We start from the raw sequence: 21,194 nt of genomic DNA on the forward strand, positions 1-21,194 counted from the left end.
AAGGCAAAAAAATAAGTAACCCACTCTATTAACCAGAAGAGAAAGATGATACTGTGGCAGATCAGTAGCAAATAAGTGACTTAATCAATGCTTTACTGTAGTTAAATAGCTATGGCCTTACTACTTTGTCAATATCAGCTTAATTGTCTTGAAAATGTCTGCTATTTTTACTGTTAACCCGAGTGAATGTTCACCTGGGGTAGAATATCTGCTATGTACAGATGATGATATTTTAAATTTGTAAAATGCGCCATTGTGTTACAGACGATGCAACAGAAATGCACTTCGGGGGGAAAATTGCTTCGGATAAGTTTTTTTGTAAATCCTTGATTACTACAGATATGCAATAGAATTTTTTTGTTTCTAATTTTGATATTTCCTTCTTGAAACATTAAGATTGTTGCCATTAATCTGAATGATTTATCATGCTCTTCTTTGTGTGTATATACTACATATAGTCTGAGCTTCCTTTAGGATGGTACATAATTTGGGTTTGTTGTAGAATTTTAGTTGGCTCTTCAAGTGCCTTTAGCAGAGGCACTTCAAGAAGTTAATTGAGTCTGTTTTAATGTACAGTTGGGAGGACTCGAAATGGAGTTAAAGCAGCTTATTTCTGAAAAAGAAAAAAATCCATCTGCAAACTAACCTGTAACAACTTTAAAGTTTTATATTTAAGAACCAGAGGTTTATTTTTATGGAGCTTCAGTTATGGATACAGTTTCCAAAAAAAAAAAGAAGAAAAAAAAAAAAGCAACTTCAAATGTAAACAGACTGTGCATAAATGGCTTTTTGTTCTAATTTTTATAGAATACAAAATATTCAGATAATATATTGAGCTCAAGTTACTACAGACATCTCGTTCCTCCCGGATGAATCCAGCTTCCCCTTGGCATTTATGATCTCTCTCTACAAAGTGGTAGGGCTTCAGTGAAAGGAGAAAAAAAGAAAAGCATCTTATCTGGCTTCTCTACTTTGTCTGTTCTGGTATCTTCCTGTTGTCAAACCTGTCCAAAACAAAATTTGTGTAAAGTAGGTTCATGCTTTAAATGTTCAAATGATAATACATGTATTTGTATTTGTTTTTGACATTGCCAAGGTGCTATGGGAAATTGAAATAACAGTTAGAAAAATAAAGCCGATTTAAAAGAAAAAAAAAAAAAAAAAAAAGAAAAAACACACACCAAAAAACCAAAACCCCAACCGCAGTCTTTTAATTCCATGTGTTTTGCTGTGCTCATGTTGAACTGGGTTTTCCTCTGGTTACCTCAGCTTGTCCTTGTCGAGGGTGCAGGCACTTTAGCAAAGCGGGGACCAAACTTTGGGGGTTTATCCCCACATTGTCCCTTCTAAAGGACATGTGGGTGCCTGGGCAGGCAGTTTAATGTTGTATAATACGTCGGGGAGCCATAAATGGGGGTGATGTGAGATGGTGCATAACCCTGCTGTGCTCCGGGAGCCTTCACGGGGATCTGCCTCTGAGAAGCCGAGTCTGAGGTAAACTTTCTTCTTAGACAGGGCAGACACAAAACGCTGCTGCGGTTGTTGCTCGACGCTCGTTCCCGGGGGCTGTGGCGGTGCCTGTGAGGGGCCGCGGCAGCTTTTCCTCCCCGAAGGAGCGGGACGAGCTGGGCGGACCGCGGGCGAGGCGGCCCGGCAGGGGGCGCAGGCGCCGTCCCGTCCCTCGGGGGCACCTGAGGGGATGCGGAGCGCGAGAAGCGGCGGCCTACGCTGAGGGGAGCGTGGGGGGGGCCGCGGCCGCGCTGCTCTCGGCCCGCCCGGGAGCGCTCCCTAAGGCCGGGGGAGGCGGATCGCGACCGCCGGGAGCGGCTCCGGTCGGTTCGGGAGCTGCGGCGAGGGGCCGGGCCGCGGGGGGGCGCCCGGCGCTGAGGCGAGGCTGAGGCGCGGCGGGCGCGCCGCCCCGTCACGTGACGCTGGGGCTCAGCATGGCGGAGGTGGTGGCCGCTCCCGCTGTGCCCGCGGTCCGGAGCCCCCGGCGCTGAGCCGGAGCCGAGCCGGCGCCTGGGACCTGCCTTTCCCCCTCGTCCCCTCCGCCCGCCATGGCCGAGCCGGCGGCTGCGGGGGTCTCCTCGCTGCCCCGCGAGGTCCGCGAGCAGCTGGCCGAGCTGGAGCTGGAGCTCTCCGAAGGTGAGAAGCGCCGGATTCGCGCCCGCCCTGCCCTGCCCTGGCCTCAGGGTGCCGGCCCAGCCGCCCACTGTCTCCCGCGGCACGGGCGGGGGGAGCCTCTGTGTGAGGGGGCCGAGGGGCGGCGGGAGGGGGTGAGGCTTGAGGTCGGCTTGTGGGAGAGGAGGCCCGGGACGAGGGTCGGAGTGTGTGAGGGGGCCGAGTGTGTGTGAGGGGCTTGGGGGCGGCTTCGTGTGAGGAGGCCGGGAATGGGGGGGCCGGGAATGGGGCTCCGGGGCCCGTGTGCGGCCGGCGGTGCGGGGACGGAAGGGCCCTGCCAGCGGGCTGGGGCTGGGGGGAATCGAATGTTGGACGCTCGGTGTGTGTGGGTCCCCCGGGGGGGACCCTGTGCTCGGCGGGGGTGACCCGCCTCGGGAGGGTTTTATTTCTTGTGGCCTCTTTTCTATAGTTTGTGAGCTTAAGAACGTGCAGCGGGAGGGAGAGACTCTGGGGACAGCCGGTGGTCCTGGGGTGGGGAAGACGAAGGAACTTGGGATACATGATGAAGACATACCCGGTGCTCTTTCCACTTTCTGCATAAGTTCTTTTGCGTGGCCATAATCGGGACAGAGCATGCGTGTTTGGTTGGGGTTTTTTTGTTGTTTCCTTTTTTGCATGGGTATGTCTTTGTTTCTCAGTGCTTAAACTGCTGTTCTCAATATCGCTTTTTTTATAAGCTTCCCTTGCGGAGCCGGAGGGCAAGGGATGAATCTGAGGTAGAGGGTGAAGGTTGCAGAGCAGGTAGCTCTGTTTTGCATATCTTTAATTTGCCTCCCTCCATCAGGGCATGGAGCTTGATGCCATAATCGGTGGCTTCTTGGGAGAGCTTGCTGCCTGCTTGCAATAATCTCTCAGTAATAAAACTTAGGAAGAATGAAGTCATGGTAACGTCTTTCTTTACTCTGTCACTTTGTCCCAGCACTTGCAGTGTGTACAGAGACTATTGACTATTTTCAAGCCAATATTGGGAATTCATTCCCTGAGCTGGGTGCTGGCAGCCCCCCACTGCCCACATTGGTGTCTGGAGCTTGGATTTGGCTGGATGAAAAGGCCTTGGTAGTGCTTTCTTAACACAACTTGTTTGTAGTCAAACTTTTAATGTTAGCTTTTATTTTCCTTTTTTTTTTCTTTGTCAGATGTTTTTCAGATATGCTTTCTGTAAACATTTAACTAAAGTGATAATGTTATCTGGTGGTTGATTTTGGGTACTCCATGATGACAAAGAACTGAAGAACATTCGCGCTGCTCAGAATGTAATATGAAGTAATTTTTTGGATGTTCTTTAGTATTTGCTGATGGTTTTAAGCATTTTCTTGGATTTTATGAAACTTGTGATACTGAAGGCCCGTTATAGTTTGACCCTGTCATATAGTCCTGTAAACTTTATACCAAAAATAAATCTTTTTGCTAGAATAACTGTGATATCGTGCTGATCTTTAACAAGCTTCTCAAATAGCTTTAACTTCAGTGCTATATAGTGAAGTTTTCTGTGTTCTGTAAGTAATTCTCTGAATATTTAATGTACTGCCCCTTTGTGGATTTAATACTCACATTTCTTAATATGCATATTATGGATTTGTTTGTGCAGATCACTTTTTCTATCAAAAAACCCCCCAAGAGTACAAAGAATTTTGTGTGACTCTGGCCCCAACCTCTTGGAAACATATTTCGTCGTATCTTGTTGCTGACATAACTGAGGTCTGACCTGTAAAGGAGCCGAGTGAGTCAGTGAGGGAATGTCATTGTATAGTTCTTGAAACATACGCCCTAGTTTGAGGCTTAAGCTTCCAGATTTGAAGGCGTATGTGTTCATTGTTCCACTGACTAGAACCATGGACTGTTCACAGTAAACAACGTTGAATAGAAGCGTTTCATTAAAAACAGCAGTAATGCCTCACGTTTAACTGCTTAGTTGTTGCTCAGATAAGAACACTTGATCCTTTTTTCCCCACCCCCTCATTGCAGCTTTATTTGTCTCTAGGTTTAACTGTTTACTATGTAAATGTTTCTGTCAGGTTTTCTGGGTGAGAACACCTTGCTTTTGGAACAGGAGAGGAACTGCAGCTGCAGGGAGTTCATACAGGTAGTCTGGGGTCCTGTCAGCAGGATCTGGGGAAGTGCTCTGTCCTTGATGTATGATCGTGTGGTAGGGATAGTGTTTGGAAGATGCCTTCAGATGCAGAAGGCTGCAGGCTAAGAGCATAGACAAGTTGTGCGCTGATCCCAGCAGTGAGTTTTGCCGTGCAGGGCTGTGTTACCACTCACCACCACGGTGTAGAGAATTTCTAACAATATAGGGGAAATTTAGTATTAAAATGTTATCTGGCGTTCTGCTTGGGAAAGTTGCTGTGTCAGCAAGTAGGATGCAAAGTGGAGCAGGATTAGTTTAATGTGTGCTGAAAATAGGAATTGTAGTTTGCAGTGATGAGACTTTCTTCAGGAGCAATCTGTGCGGACAAGAGCAGCAGGACAAATTATACCTCTGCCATTCTTGGATTATTCCTTACTGAGCTTTGTGGTCAGCATGGAAGGAACAGTTGTTCCGTTCCTGAGTACATGTAAAATGTCTGAGTAGAATAGTGGAATGTGTTTCAGGAAATGGTAACTGTTTATTAGTCAACAGAAACTGCATTACTTTATTTTAGTCTTTTATTGTGTGTCTTTATTTGGCCTCAGTGACTGGTTTGAGCCTAACTCAGTTATTTCTAAGCATAGATAAGAATTCCAATTGTCTTCTATTAATGGGAAGTACATTATACCCAAATCTTACACAGTGCACTTTATGGAGATGTCCCATTCCCTTATGGAAGGGATCAGTGTTGTTGTAAGCCTCTAAGTAAAAATGTTAAAAGAACCAGAACTGAATCTAAGCAGTGAATTGGGTCATGGAGCTGTGTGAAACCTGGAACCTGCTCATTACTCAGGTTTTCCCTCTTTTCTCACTTGTGTTTTTTCTTCTTTCTAATGCTTTTCTTCATCTGTCAGTAACACCCACATTCTGCATCACTAATGATGGGAAGGGCTGTCTTTGTATTTGCATCTGCTTTTTCATGAACAAAACTGCCAGGGATATTAACTTTAAAGACTTTCCCCCCCAGTTTTACATTTCTGTAAGTATGGGAGCTCGGTTCTGTGCCTTTGGGGTTGAGCTGCAGCTGTGTGTCAAGGTGACTTTGTGTCCACAATGTGATGCATTTCGTAAAGCGTTTGCAGTGTGTGCTGAGGAGTTCACAGAACAAGGTAAATGTCTCTCTTTGTCCTGTATTCAGCTGTAAGTACTGCTATTAAAGCACCCCAGCACCCAGCATGGGGATCTTTAGGTGCTCTTAGACTTTGTTTTTTTTCAGGCAGCTCCTCTCACGTTAACCTCATCACAACTATGTTAATGGAGCTGAGAAACTCTGGAATAGCCAGATTCAAAGGCTGTAATTAAGCACGTTCACTGCGTTTGTTTTAGTGCACGTTATGAGACTGCTGTGCTGCTGGTGTGGCAAAGTTTATTCTCTTGGTGCAACATCGATGGTGGGGTGCTGAGAGCTTTGCTTTGGAAGTAGGACATGTCTCCCAGGCCAGCTTGTCTCTGAGAGGGTTAAGCACACTCATAAAGGGCTTACTTAGCTGCTGGTTTTTGTTTGACTACAGTTTATCTTGTCTGCTGTTTTTAACTAGTGAAGGGATGTTTGTGGAGTGAACTTCAGGTTGTGATATCTATGAAAGTATGAGGTAAGGGGTGGGGAAAGCTCTACCTAGTTATAAAGAGGAATTCCTCTGTTAGCAGTTCAGGCCTTGAACATCATTTCAGTGGCTTCTGGGTTATGTGACAGGGTTATCATATCAGTGCTCTTGCCTCATGTGCAGAAGGAGCTGGTTTCTGTTTACTTTTCTAGTTAAACATATTGGGCTGTCTGGTTTGTGATTTCATGGGGGTGTTTCTGTGAATGGCTTCATGCACCTGTGTTTGTTCCTTTTAAAGCCTCTTGTCTCTTAACTGAGGCTCTGTCTGCAGAGGAAAGCTTTGTATTAGGATTTTCAGAGGCTGAAGAAAGAGCAAGGATGGTGGCATGTGTGGAAAAAGTAGTATCAGCAAAACAGTTGAAACCCAGGCCTGAAGGCCAGCCAAATAGGATAGAACCTTACTGGAAGAAAACATGTTGACTCAAGCAAGTGGGTAGAGTCTTTATTTTGTTTGGCTTGAAAATTTCCTATGGAATCGTGGTATTTCTCTGTTCTTTCAGAAATTGTGCGTTTCAGTTTTCATTCTTTCCTTGCCAGGCGCCTATCAAAGTAGGTGAGGATCTTTCTTACAGATTAAGGAGCTGCAGCACAGAATTTAAATAGATTAGAGAAGAGTCAAAGGAAGTAATTGTCCGAGTAAGGACTGGCTCTGGATTTTGCTGAGTGAGCAGAAAGGTTTCACTTCAGTTTCTTCCCCACCATTCAGAGGGGAACTGTGGCTACAGCAAGGAAAAGGTTGAAGAAGAGCTTATAAACATAAGCCAGTTGGATCTGATCATCTTGTAACTAGCAGGACTTACAGGTGGCTTCTGTGCATTTATGCAGCATCTCACCCACAAGTCTTGCATTAGGCAAAACTAATAATGGGAAAGCTTTTATGTTGCTGCTTTAATTTACTGGCAGGACTGACAGCTGATGGGTACCAAATCTGCTGAGAAATCTGTGTATGGCTTCCACACGGTCTTTCTGTGTGCAGCCAACAAAGGTGCAGTTCTGAAGCTGTGCTTTGAAATGCATAAAACCCCTTTTGGAGCATGTCACAGGGAGCTATGTACGCAAATTCAGAGGTGATCATTCCTGCCTTGTTCAGCTTGACAAAGGTCCTGATAAGAGCCTTCACTTCAGATGATACTGTATTTTCCTAGCCTTAAAACCTAGGAAAAAGTGCTGCAAGCATGGTAGCACATGGGTGCCGTGCAACAGGAAAAGGAAATACAGCTCAAGTCGTGATCAAGAGGAACAAATCTGTCACCAGTGCATCAAACAAGGCCCGTAAGATGATCACAGATTTCTACTATGCAGATGGTCAAAGCAGAATGATTTAAATGATTAATGGCTCAGAGAGAGGGAGTTCAACACAAATACTGAGAGAAATATTTTGGCTACTCTGAGTGGGAGTAGATTTTACTGTTGGTACAAGACTAAAGCACATGAACATAAAGAAAAGGAAAAGTTTTGGAGCATCCAGGCTGGTATAATAAAGAACAACCAGGAGAGTTAAAAGAATGTACATGGTTTTGTGTTGTCCCTTATATACTTAGGAAACGAGGAGCAAGTTTGGGGCTGTTTTTAAAAGCTGACCCTTTGCCTTGGGGAGAGGAGAAAATTAGAGGCTTTAAAGAGAGTCCTCCACCTCCTCCCTGATTGCTTCTCTGAAGCTTTGCTGGAGTTAGAACCAGTTTCCCTCCGCTGGGTGGAGGGGACATCTGGTAGCAATGATGCCAGGTTTGTCTTTTATGATTTTTAGTACTTCTGTGGGTGGTATTTGCCGTTTCAGCTGGATACTTAGGCTGGAAATGTTAATCAGACCTGTTAGCCTGACACATCTGCGCTAAAGCTGCTTTTTGTGGTGTCCTAGATAACTGATCTTCAGTTTTCTATTTTAAATTCTGTAGCATGAAATATTCAGTAGTAAATGTGATGGATGTTGGCATAACTGCATGGAGCCAGATTGCTGCTCTTTCAAACACGCATCCAACTAGATAATACTTGGAGCTCCACAGAAAGTGTTCATGGGAGGACCCCTCATGTTTCTAGTTCACGGGTAATGTTGTGGAAGGGGTGATGGGTTCCTTCCTGATTCCCTCTATCTGATTAGTTTCTGTCATGAAGTTTTCTATTCATTGCGTTTATCATGTTTATTCAGTGGCAAGTTTCAGAAGCCAGAGAGTGAACTAATGGTGACAAGTCCCAGAGGTGCAGGCAGAAGCTGAATAGTATCCTGTTTTCATGTGTTTCAAATACCATGTTCAGATAACTTCTTAAAATGGTTTTCATTAAACTGTGTGTCTCTTTTATAAAAGCATTTCCTGAACCTCTCAGTGAGTTGCTCAGTTGCTTTTTGGACATGGTTTAATAGAGAGAAGAACTGAAGCATTTCTCTGTTGAGGGTGATCCAATCCAAAATCTTTCTTGGAGCTTATAGAATCAGGGAAGAGTCTCCAGGCCAGGATGTCTCGTTCTATTAATTAGAATGGAAGACTCTTACATTTGCACCATGTGTGAGGAAACAGCGATTTATAGCTAACGGATGCTCTGCAGGCAGCAGCATTCCATCTGCTCCACCAGTTTTCCCATTACATTTTGATGAAAAGTTTTGGGAAAAACCTCACACCTGGATTTCTCATTCAGAATAATGTTTGCCAGTGCTGGGTTGTTCCTCCTGCCTTGGATGGTTTTTTCAGTAAAATGCTTATTTCTATCAACTTGCGTTTTTTTTCCAACTTCAAAGCTGAGAGTTTCTGAAACGCTGCTTAGAATAAACACAGGCAGCAGAGATTATCTTTATACCAAAAAGAGGCAGTGTAATAGTGACTTAACTTTCCTTGCTGCTCTTGTGAGCAAGCGCCTTGTTTTATTTAGTGTAAGGTAAGCTTAAAACTTAAGTTTTAAGTAACTTAAAGATTAAAAGAGTAAAAAAAAAAAAAACCTTGCTTAAAGTTTTAGCACTTCTCTGCCAACATAAACTTTTTCTAGTTCATGTTGACTTGAGAATTGCTGATCCAAACCAGGTCTTCTGGACTTTGAATTCCATGGGGATGGGAGCCCACAGAGCCTACAGGGCATACATTAATACATTTTGTGAACCCAGGATGTGAGTTACTGCCTCAGTGATCAGCAACTGAGCCTCTCAGAATTGTTCCCCAGCAGTCAGGCAACCTGCTTTCACCAGCTCCATGTCCCTAGGGAGCAAAAACAACCAGGAGAATTGTATCCCTGCCTGATAAAATTAGGTCTTCTGTAATCTCTCTCATGGCTAGCTGCCTTGAAAAACATATGTTTTAATGCAGGAATAATGCATTCCATTTAGGATGGCTATAGCCGTGGGAGCTGGTTGACTTAGTGAATAAAGCACTCCCATTTTGCCTCTGGGATCAGGACTAATGTCAAACATCAGGTCTAAAGTGCAGCAGTGGAAAAGAATTGTTTGGGATGTTTTTCCTGTCTTTCCTTCTCAAGAGGGGTATTGTTCCTCTTACCTTAGTCCTAGAGGAGTTTTAAAACTAAACCATCTTTTTATTGGGAATAAAATGTGAATTGCAAAGAAGAGGAGTTGGCGTACTTCTAGATGTTAGCTTACTCTGCATTAAGAAAACTTATTTAGGAATAGCAACATTGGTGTTCCTTTAAAACAAGTTTATAATGAATTTCTCTGGAAGCACAGGTAATTAGCTGGAGGATGTCCAGCTTTATCCCTGCCTCTCCTGACACAGCTCCCCTGCACTGAGGGACGACACCGCTGTCACTGCAGCCACATGCATCTCCCTAGTGCAGACAAAGCCCTCTGTTCTGTTGGGAACTGATCATCATGTGATGCTTCCAGCTCCTCCTTCCGAGCTGCTGAATTCCATTACAGGAAGCTAAGAATAAGTATTTTCCCATTCCTGATTTTCCATATGAGCCATTGCTGCAGTTGCTGCAAGGATGGACTGTGGGCTGTTGGGCTGTGCTGCTGGGAGTGGGAAGGGGTGACCATGAAGGGCACCACGCGAGCCATGAGAGACTTCAGAAGTGCTGTTTGGAGCATCCAAACAAACTAACTTATGATGGGGCATTTGCTTGGCCCTAAATTGACCTAAAGTGGGAATGATGCAGCAGATAAAGCACCAGATTGAGAGCTGAAAAGTGTGGGTGGCTTCAGGTCCTGTCCCTAAGTGTGATTTCATTCCCTAGTTGCACAGCCACCCTTCCAGAAAGGGTAGTCAGATGAGGATGTGTTAAAGAAGGTTTCGTGTTGCCTCCTGTCCCACCTGTACCTTTAATGCATCAAGTCTTCATTTAGAGTGCTGATTAATCTTTGACATGGAGAAGCATCTCAAGCTGAAGCACCTTTTCTGGAAATGCTGCAACTTGCACTGGCAACAGCAGCAAGTCGTGTATGTCAATAGGGGTGGCCTGATAAAGACTGTTTGCTTTGCCTGGTGGTTGGCTCTTCATCATCACCTTCCACTGTAATTACCCACTGTGGAAGCTTTGTGTGCCTCTCTGGAAACAATAATCACAGAGATAAGCTGACCAGCCAAAAGAAAGCCTGAGGAGGGGAAAGAGGCTTTGAAGTTTTGTGCTTACTGTCTAGAAAGAGGTATGAGCAAAGGGAACAAACAGTTGGAGAAGGTCCCCCTCTGCCTTGCTGTCAGGAGGACAAGCTGTGAGGCAAGTGTGGGTTTGTGCTGCATAGCAGCAGCTGACATTCCTGCTCACAACGTGCATTGTCACTGTGGTGAGGAGAAGGAGAGTTGCTCCGAAGAGCTGGGAGGTGACATAGCAAATTCCAGGCTGTGATTATTCTCCCTGCGATGGAGAGCAGAGTCAGGTGATGCGAGCTGGAGATAAAAGGTGCTTGAGCCTCAGTGGTTCTGGGAGAGGAATAAACAGAGCTGCAGCTTATTAAACTAGGCTGTCTTTTTAGTTTATTTTCTTTTTTCCCCTTAACTGACTATAAACAGAAAATGCCTATTCAAAGTGCTCCATTTCTGGCATTAAATAAAAGAAGGTGGTTCCGTGTCCCATAGGGGTGGTTCTAGCAGAGTACTGATGGTATTTGGTTGGCTAAATGCAGGGCTTCTTGCCGTGCTGTTTGTGTCTGGGAAAAGGAGAAGGGTGTTGCTGAAAAGCTGGCTTCAGCTGACTTGTACCATGGCTCTAAGCTGGAGAGAAGCATGTATGTTCCTGTGGTGTGTCCTTGAGAACTGCAGCCCTGGTTTCATAACAAAGCCGTTGCCAGCGGTGTTGGCTCAAGGTGCTCTCACCTCTTAGCACCTTATTCTTCCCATCTTGGAGAGCACAGGCACCTCAGCTCTGTGTAAAGCTATGAGCTTTGGCAAGCTAGAGAGGTCAACTGATTGAACTATTAGGAATATAAGCTTTTCTTATATAGTAATTATATTCTTATATAAGCTGTTTCTTAAATACTGACCCATTTACTTCAGTTCATGAGCAGTGAAGGCATTTGTAGGTAATCAAATTATAAATGATTTTGATACAGCTCTAAACTTGGTGGCAGTCCTGAAAAAAATCCTGAAAAAAACCACGCTGAAGCCTGTCTTGTGTCAGCCAAAAGTAGATCTCGTAATAGTAAAGTCCTCATGTAAATGTTCTTTTGAGGCCAAGACCTGTGTTATTCTTAGGGCAGAAACTTTAAGTGATCCCTTAGGGATTAAAAAAAAGAACAATTCTTATTGTAACTGGAGTGAAAGCCTCCGTGCTGAGGCGGTTTTGATTGGAAGTTGCTCCAGTGAAAAGGGGGAAGTGGTGTTGTTTGCAGTTCCCGGGCAGGAAGCTGAGGTGCACAGAGGTGAGCCGAGCTGCTCCGTCACACAACCAGCAGCAGAGCTGGTGCGCGTCAGATCATCTGCTCCATAGAGGAGGGTCCATTATCACTTACAAAGGAAGAGCTTTGACATATGCAGTTTGATAACTCCCAGACGGAGTCTGTGCAATGTGCTGGGAGTTTGCATGTTCTTTTACATGTTAAGGTAATCTCATGTTTAGCTGTGATGGTGATAGTAAGTTTTGGTTGAACGCAATCTAAACCAACTGGATTTGTGGAATTCCTCCTCTCTGCTTTAAATTCCCAAGTGTTTCTTGAAATATCCTGAATTTAAGCAGTCTTATGGTGCAGAAAAAAGTCAGTGATTGAGTCCCAAAGAGGGAAAATCCTGGATGAAGACAAAGCAAATGAGTCAGATATAAATAATCCCATTATGTCTTGGCTGCAGCCACACCTAGAAACCTTGAGCAAACATTGCTGTTCTGTTTAGTTATTCCTCTGTTTGATATACTTTACTTGTTAAGTCCTGTTTTAAAATTGCAGCATGTAAAAATTGTGTAGGGCCACTCATCGTTAGTATCTAAGACTTAGGAATGTTGCTTTAGTAGTTTTGACCAGGGGCACGGATGCCTGTGCTGGAGCATAGTTAATTTGCTCTCATCTTTCCCCCAAATCACACAAAAATACAAACCCCTGGAGTTAGTGTTTCCTTGGAAGGTTTTCAAGGCAATTCCTTTTGCAGTGGGCCTTTAAAAAGTGCCTGGCTAGAGCAGCAAACAGGAAGATGTAATGACCCTTTGGCTTTTGTGTATCAGAACGTTGTTCATTGTACAGAGCTTTAGTAAAACACTTTTAGTAGAGTCTGGTTATAGCATGGAAGCCAGAAAGAAAAGCATTTGGATCTATCAAAATCACACTTGATGTATTATGATTACTGGCATGTGTCTTGCTAGGTAATTACTTGCCTAACAGCATGTGTCTCTTTCTTCCCTCTTTCGTGGTGGATAAGCTGATTTTTAATAAATCTGAATGAAGCTATTTTTCAGACGAGACTTAAAGAAGAAAATTTGGACCTTTCTCTTTCCTCCCTCTGATTCTAATTCTTCTGTTGTAGCTCCTGTAAAGGGGGACTGAAGTCACCTCTGTTGAGTGTGGCTGTCACTAATTCCAAGGGCTTTTTAACAGAGGTTAGGGTTTGTTTTTTGGTTCTCATCCAAACACTTCCCATTTGCTTTGCATTGTTCTTTTGTACTGACTGCTCTCCTTTGGGCTTTGTATGTGGCCTCTGAAATGTGATCCTCTGGCTTAAAAGAGTTGTAGAGATTTGTCTTACGCAGCTTACCTGCAGTAATCCTTCTTGGTTTAAAAGTGTTGCAGTGTGACAGCTCATGATGTTCAACCCCTTCAGTTCCCTGGGATGTGAAGGCAATTTCTTGTGTTGAACCTGATGGAGAAAGCCAAATAGAAATAAAGGTTCGTGTACTGGCAGCTCTTCAGGGGCTGATTTATGGAGGTTCACTCTCATCTACATGGAGGCTGTAGCAAAGGTGACACTTCCTTTTTTTCACATTCTAGAGATTTAAGTGGATTCAGCAAAGCAACAGGAGAGGGGGGATGCGAAGTAAGGTAAATGATGGTGACGGAGTTCTCCATGTCACACAGGGTACCATAACTTGGCCCCTTCTCTTAGGAAAATAATTACTATTTATGTTCTCTTGTTTGAAGTTACAGAACACCTTCCTGTGAACAATGAAATGGTGTGAAAGACACAGAGGTGTTGTACAGCACTGCAGGCACTCTCCTCTTCCAGCAGAGACACAACTATCTGGACAGAAGGATAAAAGGAAAGACTTGGCATGGAGAACTGGGGAAGGAGTAAAGAGTCTTCTATTAGAATTGAATTTGGCTTCAGCTTTGGGAAGATCTGGCAACAGTACAGCCTAGAGCATGTTTGCTATCTTCTGTTGCTCTGCCATGCAAAGTGACCACCTTTGGGTTGTGCCGGTTCAGCTGCTCTTGGGGTCTGGATTGAGGAGCTGACAGGCTTAATAAAATGAACAGTATTGCTGGGGAATACTTGACATCAGGAGAGGATACCCTGTAAACAGTCCAAGAAAGGAAGAATGAAAGGAACTAGCAAAGCAGAGAGATGCGGGAGATGGAAGAGCTGGTTCTCTTGTCATTCTGCTATCAAGAATAGCTACTGAAGAATAGCTTAAATTTTCTGTGGGTGAAACGTGACAAAAGGTCTCCAAGAGTTCTTGTCACTTTGGAGCAAGCTGGCAGTTGTTGGATGGTTTCCCCCTTTTAGATGGATTGTTTGAAGCTGTTTCATAGATTCCTAGTTGAAAGGTAGCTTTCTGCTCCTTCAGCACATTCTGCCCCAAGCAATTGCAGGCTGCATCTCTCCTCTTAACTCACTAAACCAGTTAATGTTTGAGCTTTGAACATATTGTCTGCTGTTTAAGTGTTACATACTGTTAGATACGTAAACGAAAAAGACTGTGCTGGTTGTTCCAGGGAGTTACCTCATGGAGGGGAAAAGCTGACTTGGGTTTCCTGTGCTATCCTTCAGCTCTGATTGTGCAGGGTGCACATTCAAAGCTGCGCTGCGTTATCTGGGGATGGAGGCACATATGAAAAGGAAGAAGGCAGCTAGGCTAGGGCAGCTTGCCAATTGCTTAAAGCCTTTGTTAGAGACTAAAGGAAACCTGCGCCCATTTAGGCACTAGTACAGCCCCAGGGGCTTTCTTGGCCTCATATGTAAAGAAGATGAAGGCAGCCGCATGGAAATGATTGCACACTTTTGCATGTCAGTCTACATTAGCTCTTTAGGTCCTGGTTGTTGTGTTTGAACGCTGAGATCTTGTGCTGAATTCACAGGGTTTTCATTCCTTAGGTCTGTCGCTATAGCACTTAACCCATCTGTTGAAACGAAACCATGAGGAAAGTATCTTCTGTGCAAGAACACTGGCAAAACCGGTCTCTTATTGAACTGCTCCGAGCCCGTATGTGACTTCATGCTGTTCACAAGGAAGCAAATGTCTCTAGTGGTCAGGCTCTGCTGCCTTACCTCTGGGAAAGGTGTCTGCCTCTGGGATGACTGGTTTCTCCATAGGATGAATTCCTCCTCCTCAGCTTGCTGTGTGCTGAAATAAAAAGGAGACACAAACACAACTAGCAAAATAATTGTCAATTTTAAACCAGTGCAATGAAGCAAATTAGAAGTGGGCACTGTCAGATCTGAGCTGCTCTGCCAGTTCCCTTCTGTCTGCATGTAAAGATTTTGGAGTGATTTATAGCTCATAACCTACAGACATAGTACTGTCTGTGTAGTTGAGTGCTTGACTTTGGCAGGCTGCATTTCGGGACTAGGTTGGGGTTTTTCCTTCTTTTAGAGCTTTTAAATATTCAATCTTGTCTGTGCACAGCAAATTTGATACAGGTATCATGCTTCAGAAGACTGAAATGATCCTATTGTACAAGGGGAAATGAAGAGAAGTGGTTGCTTTATTTCCCAAACGTCATCATTTCTCTTAAGAGACTGTTACATTGCATGCCACAAATTCTGCTTATATGAACCATATGGAGTCAGCATACAAGTCTTCCTGAACAAATCGGAGGGCAGCAGTCCAAACTAGTGCCTGATGTCTACACTCCTCCTTTCCCAGAGCTTTTGCTAATTGCAAGCTTTCTATTTGGACTAGAACCGTTTAGTTTCTCTTTCTTGGCAGAATAAATTGTCTGAAATTATTGCTGTCAACAGGTCCTGCTCCACTCCATCCCATTAAATTGTGTAGCCCTGTCTGTGGCACTTCAGATTGCTATAAAAAGGCCATTATAGCTGTAGGTGAAAGCAGAGCGTGCTGTGAATATAACATTTTATCAAAAAGATACAAGCATCTCCCTGTTAATAATTACATTGGCACACTGGTTTTATAAATATTATAGTGTTCTTTGAAATGGTTGATACCTAGTGATTATGGCTCCATTAGGCATAGTAACAGATGGTTCATATACAACTACTTTTTATCTTGTCATCTATTTCGTTTCTAGCAGAAACGAAAGGGAGCGTGAAGTTCTCACCTCTTCGGTGGTGAGCTGTGCAAGTTGGCACGTGCTGTGGTGGAGAATCTCCTATTAACCTAAGACTGTGTGACCAAGGAGGACATAAACTAGTGCCTAGAATGATGCAGAATAGACTGAAGAGGGGTGATGAATCGTGCTGGAGCAGAGAGCACAGATACTGGAGTGGATCGTAAGCCAGAGGAGCAAGACTACAATTAGGATGCTCTTGGGATGGGCAGACAACAGTGTTCTGTAGGATTTCCAGGTTTTAGAAGAGATGGGACTCCTGCAGCTACTGAGCTAAAGGGAGAGGGCTGGAAAGCGCCTGCCTCCCTTCCCAGCCAAAACAGAGGTGGAATTAGGCCACGGACATGGGATAACTTTGCCAAGGTCATGGTGTGGGGCTGAAGCACCAGCTTTGCAAACGTCTGCAGTTGCCCTGTGCACCTGCAATCGTGTGGCTTCATCATGTTTTATTACAACAGGCGTGATGTGGAATCAGAGACCTCTGTGTCCCCTCTTTAAGTCTAACATAACACCCTCTGCCATTCTGAGCTTGCTTCTTCAAGTGATGCTCCTGTTAAGTTTTGTCTTTCTAGATGTTTTAGTGTTGTATAATCTTAAATTTTGCTCTGTCTATGCCCAGAGAGAAATCAGCACTTCAGGCTTCTTTCCAGTGAGTAAGTTGGAGGGTTTGCATGGTTTTTTTTACATAGTAATAAAAACAGGCTAATACTGTTAGAATTAAGCGCTAATGAGAAATAAAGCAATAAAGATTAGTTTGTTATTTGGAGTAATTCTGCTTACACCTTGGAGGGAGATTGGCTGTTGCTGAGAGAAGCTGCACAGTCACCTTTGCTTTAACTGTATTGCAGAATGAAAAATGAAAATATGATCTCACTCTCATTAAAATTAATGGATGTCATCGGTCAATTAAAAGATTTTTCGGAGCTTCTGGCAAGTCATTCCAGGTTGCTATTAAGACCTGACCAACCAAACATCCTTACATTGGAGGCAATGGGGAGAGTTCTCTGTTAAGTGACTGAAAGATGAGGGAGCATCTCAACAAAGCACCAACCCAGCAATCCCTAAACTACTGGAAGGCAGCACTATGGATGCGCTCCTCCTTGAGGGAGATCCTCTCTTGTCTCTCCAGGGACCTCACTTGAAGCTGAGCCTTCTGAATATGCCCATGCATCAAAAGTGGGACTTTGGAGGGAGTGATTCCAACTTCATCTTCAGCACAAGTTTTTCCTCGTCGTGCTGAACGTAACTGTAATGCCAGTGCAGTGGTGATCACCTTTTGTCTCTGCTTTTCATTAGCTGGCATTATAACAATGAACTCTTGTTACTGGTTTACTGGGAATGCACTTTGCTGGTTGTTGCTTTTTCAGACAGCTTGCTTTTCCCAACCTTGGGGTTTTTCTGCTTTATTCATAATTCCATCTCAACGTCAGTGTTTGCAAGAAATCTTTCATCTCTTGCTCTGGGCTGTGCAGAACTGGAGTGGCAAAAGAGGCTTGTGCTGGCTTCATCATTTTGAGAATATTAATATTTAATTTAGGCTTCTTCAAGCTTTTAGCAGATTTGTCAGGCTTTCTTCCCTCTGGTAGTGTATGTGAGGACAACTTGAGAGAGCATTCTGATTAACTTACCATGTGGAAAGTGGTTTTGTTTATTTTGATTTATGACTCAAATACTTTTAAGAAGCTCATGCTGTTCAATAAGTAACTTTACCATCAACTTAACCATAAAATACATCCAGCAGTTTCTCCTTTTTTTCCAGCTAGAGTGCAGCCAAGCAAATACTGTGTCACATCCAAGGAATACTTCTTGTTGCCTATAAAGACCAGTCTGTATTATCACTCTACAGCGAAGGACACGGATGCGCTCAGCTGTGCCGTGAGCGGAGTAGCAGGTTTCAGAGAACCTCCACCACTGCTTTTTCTCTCTGTGCTTCATCCGTAACAAGGCTCTGATGCTGGACTCGTGAAGCTCAAAGCGTTTGTGCCATGACAGAAATCACTGTTCTCAGCTCCAGCCCTGTGTTGCTTTCACAGAGCCAACGTGGGTGTGTTGGGGACAAGGAAGTGTTCAAGTTTCACTTGGTTAGAGCTGAAATGTGTTTGATACGCTGCTGTTACGTGTTTAGAAGTTTAGATAAATGATACTTCATCATTTTGGACCCATTTTTAGGATAAATTTGATCTTGAAGAGGTTGCAGCTTGGTAGTGCAAATACACCATGAAGTTTTTACCTGTTACTAGACATCAAGTTTCTTCTCTTGTTCAAGTGCAGAGCGCAGGACACGAGGGCAGATCTGGTGCAGGTACGTTGCCTTTCAGTGCATGACATCATTTGGCCTGAAGAGTATTTGGAAGCAGTTTAGAGCTTGTTTGGTGTTTTTTTACTCTCTGCAGCTGCCTTCAATACACAAGCTTATAGTTGTTCTGCACTGTGCTCTGGGATCAGGCCTGTGCTGGAGCTGGTGCTGTTCAGCTGACAGCCCCGTGAGCTGAGACCGAGTCCCACTTCGAGCCTCCCAAAATCTGTGTTGGTGATTCAAGATGGAAACAACAGAAGGGAAGGGCAGTTGGCATTCTCGCCTCTGGCAGAGGCCACTTCTGTTCACCAGTTGATGTTTCTTTCCACTTGCCTAGTGTTTGCTTGGTCAGTTACCTGTTGTTTGAAGGAACTACAACTAGGTCTGTCTACTGATACTTTAGCGCTGAATTTACCTGCTGAAAGAGGAACATGTTTATTTTTCTTCCCTTTTTATTACAAATAAACCACAGTGAGTTTATTTCCACTGTATCAAATGTCTCAGGCCTACCTGGGAACAGAGTGCAGAAGTGTCAGAATCACATGGAACCTTGTGGTCAGTGACAGTGTTGAGGTGTTTGCTTAGCCAGCAGAGCAGTATTTGCTTGCTGTGCCCATGTTCCAGGTGCCAGCTGTAAAACCCATTTCCTCTTTCATTGCTATTCAGCCCCTGTGTGTAGTTAGAGGCCTGACTCATTAATATTACAAGTGTCGTATGTATTGTGTTAGGGCCAGTCCCTATTTCACAGTCCTCTACAGTGGAGACAGTGCTGTTGGAAGCTGTCCAGTTTATTCTTCCCGAGGCTTCTGTCAGTGAGATTATTGGGCTTTAATCTGTCTCCTGGTGGTAGCTTTGATTTTCCAGAAGGGAGTTACTTTTGTGTGTGGATCAGCCCACGTCAGAAGTGGCCATTGCCCTGGTGAGAGGAATCTGCTGCCATGAGCTGAGCGTTTGGAAGGGAGAGGAGCAGAGTGCTGTCAGCAATTTGGAATCCGAAGGCAGCTTTACAGGCCTAGGTAGACCAGGACTAGGGAGGAATTCAGATGAGATGTTTTCTCAGCCTCTCTAAACCACTGCAGAAATTGTAGTATTGTGCAAACAGAGTAGCGATTGTCCAAAGCTTTGTGTCATCCTGTTTTTGTGTTACTGAGAGCCTCAATTCCCTACTCTGAAACTTTCCAGCAAGGTGGTTTGGAGTCATTTGTTGTGATTACTCTGCTGTTCCCTTCCGCTTTATTTTTCACTAATGGAAAATTAACAAGAGAGAAATTTTCTCGTGTAGAGTTTGCTTATGTGAATGCTTGAAGAGAAAACATGATCTCAGGAGCAGCTTTTTACCAAGGTTGCAGTGACAAGGTCTGTAATAAACACACGGTACTTTGGAAGCATATTGTAAAGAATTCCTGTATCAATTTGCTGTCAAAGACTGAAGTTTTCAAACTAAATCACATCTGTAACTGCAATATCTTTTTTGCAAGCTCTTTTGTTCCTTTTGTTTACATTCTTTTTGTCAAGTTGCTGACTGTGTGCTCTTAAATAATCCTCCTGATTTCTCTACACTTCCTTCTCTCCACAAGTAAGACATTTGAGAACTCAGTTTATTTGAATTGGAAAGGGGGATACTGCACCCTTGGAGAGGCCACAGTAGGAAAATTCACTGCAAGTAGTAATTGTGGGTTTGGAGATAGCTTGTTGAATAAGATCTTTCTTTCTCTTGAGCCTGTTTGTTTACAAGGTCCACTGGTGTCAGCATCGAAAGGATATTTGTCCTGGGGATGTGCTGATACAAGGCAAGAAGAATCCATGTGTTTTGGAAGGACAGAAGGGTCTGTCTGGTATTGCAATATCCTGCATAACAAGGCCAGCAAACAGGGATTGAGCATTCCTTCTGTTTCTGATGACAGCATGGGGTTTCTGCGTAAAGGCAGAGAGTGCAAGGCCCACTTTGTACCAAAAGCTGAATGTCATTCTCTTTAAAGAGCTATTAGTGGGCAGAACTGGGACGCATTGATGTGCTGGGAGAGGTGCCTGTTTTCCCTTGAGTAGCTGAGTTCAGTGACTGTGCTGGATTTACAGCACGCAGCTGGATTGCTGAGCAGTGCTGTGAGATTCTCATGTTTGCTGCTAACAGTACATTTTGCCCATTATTTTGATCTTCCACACAGCTTAAAGGCTTTCACATAAGGATCTTGCCACATCCTGCTGTCCAACCTTGGAACAAAGTGCTTCTGAAGCAGACGCTGCCTCTCCTTTCGCATGCTGAAAGAGCCCTGCACAGAAGTCGTTCCTCGCATGATCTTGCTTGTAAAGAGCATTGCAGCTGACACAATACTGGGGTTTCTTAGGCTTGCTGGTGACATGCCAACGTGGTTTCCTTAGCACTGGAATTCCTCAAGAAGCCATGGTTGCTGATGTAAACATAACTGAAAGCTTAACACAGCCTGTACTGAGCTCAGAGCCTGAAATCTGCTGCTTATGCCATGCTGCACAGTGCATTTTTCTTCTGCTCATTCTGTTTAAACCCGGTTTGCCAAGCTTGTAACCAACTTGAATGGGTTGTCCTCTTCAGTCCAGAAAAGGTGGCCTGGTCTCTGCATAGAGGAGCCTGTGCTAGGTCCTGAGCTTGTACACAGCAAGGATTGCTCCATGGGGCAGCATCCCTTTGACCTGAACACAGTTCTGGGGTTGTAGAACTGTGTGTTTGGGGTGGAGGGCTGCAGGTTTAAGGTTATTTAACAAAGTCCTTTGGTTCTCCCTAGCCAGGCTTAAAACAAATGGATAGCAAAGCTAAGAACAATTTTGTTGCTGCTCATGTTGTCTGCCTGCTGTCTCTTTGTCAGGTACTTCTGGAGCTTCGTGGGAGTTCCTGCTGGTGAAATGACGAGTGTTGCGCACTAATTTGAGGCTGGGTAAAAGATTAATGATTGTATTGCTTTAATTTGAGTAATGGAATTCTGTTACGGTGACTAATACTGTTTAATAGTAACTGTCCTAGAGGAAGCACTCGGTACTGCTGTCAAATGACTGTGGTTTGTGTTTCAGATTTCAGTGCTTCGGGAAAAACAGTTTATTTTGCTCGCTTGAGCAGGCATCGCTTTCTGTTCTGTTTTTGCTCTG

The 21,194-nt window shown here is 44.2% G+C and overlaps 1 protein-coding gene across 5 annotated transcripts in view; it reads left to right on the top strand.

Moving 5' to 3' along the window:
* The first annotated feature begins 1,923 nt into the window (after positions 1-1,923).
* DIP2B (disco interacting protein 2 homolog B) overlaps positions 1,924-21,194 on the top strand; it is a 66,347-nt gene continuing 47,076 nt past the window's right edge. The window contains exon 1 of one of the 5 annotated variants that reach the window (XM_030510674.1): positions 1,924-2,145. In XM_030510674.1, coding sequence (XP_030366534.1) covers positions 2,058-2,145 — 88 coding nt within the window. In that variant the 5' untranslated portion in view covers positions 1,924-2,057. Of the gene's footprint in view, positions 2,146-13,282; positions 13,308-17,983; positions 18,084-21,194 lie in introns of those variants that run through there. The other 4 variants (XM_030510676.1, XM_030510680.1, XM_030510679.1 and 1 more) reach the window with 4 other exon arrangements.

Source organism: Strigops habroptila, chromosome 23 (assembly GCF_004027225.2).
Source record: "Strigops habroptila isolate Jane chromosome 23, bStrHab1.2.pri, whole genome shotgun sequence".
In the NCBI taxonomy this organism is placed as follows: domain Eukaryota; kingdom Metazoa; phylum Chordata; class Aves; order Psittaciformes; family Psittacidae; genus Strigops; species Strigops habroptila.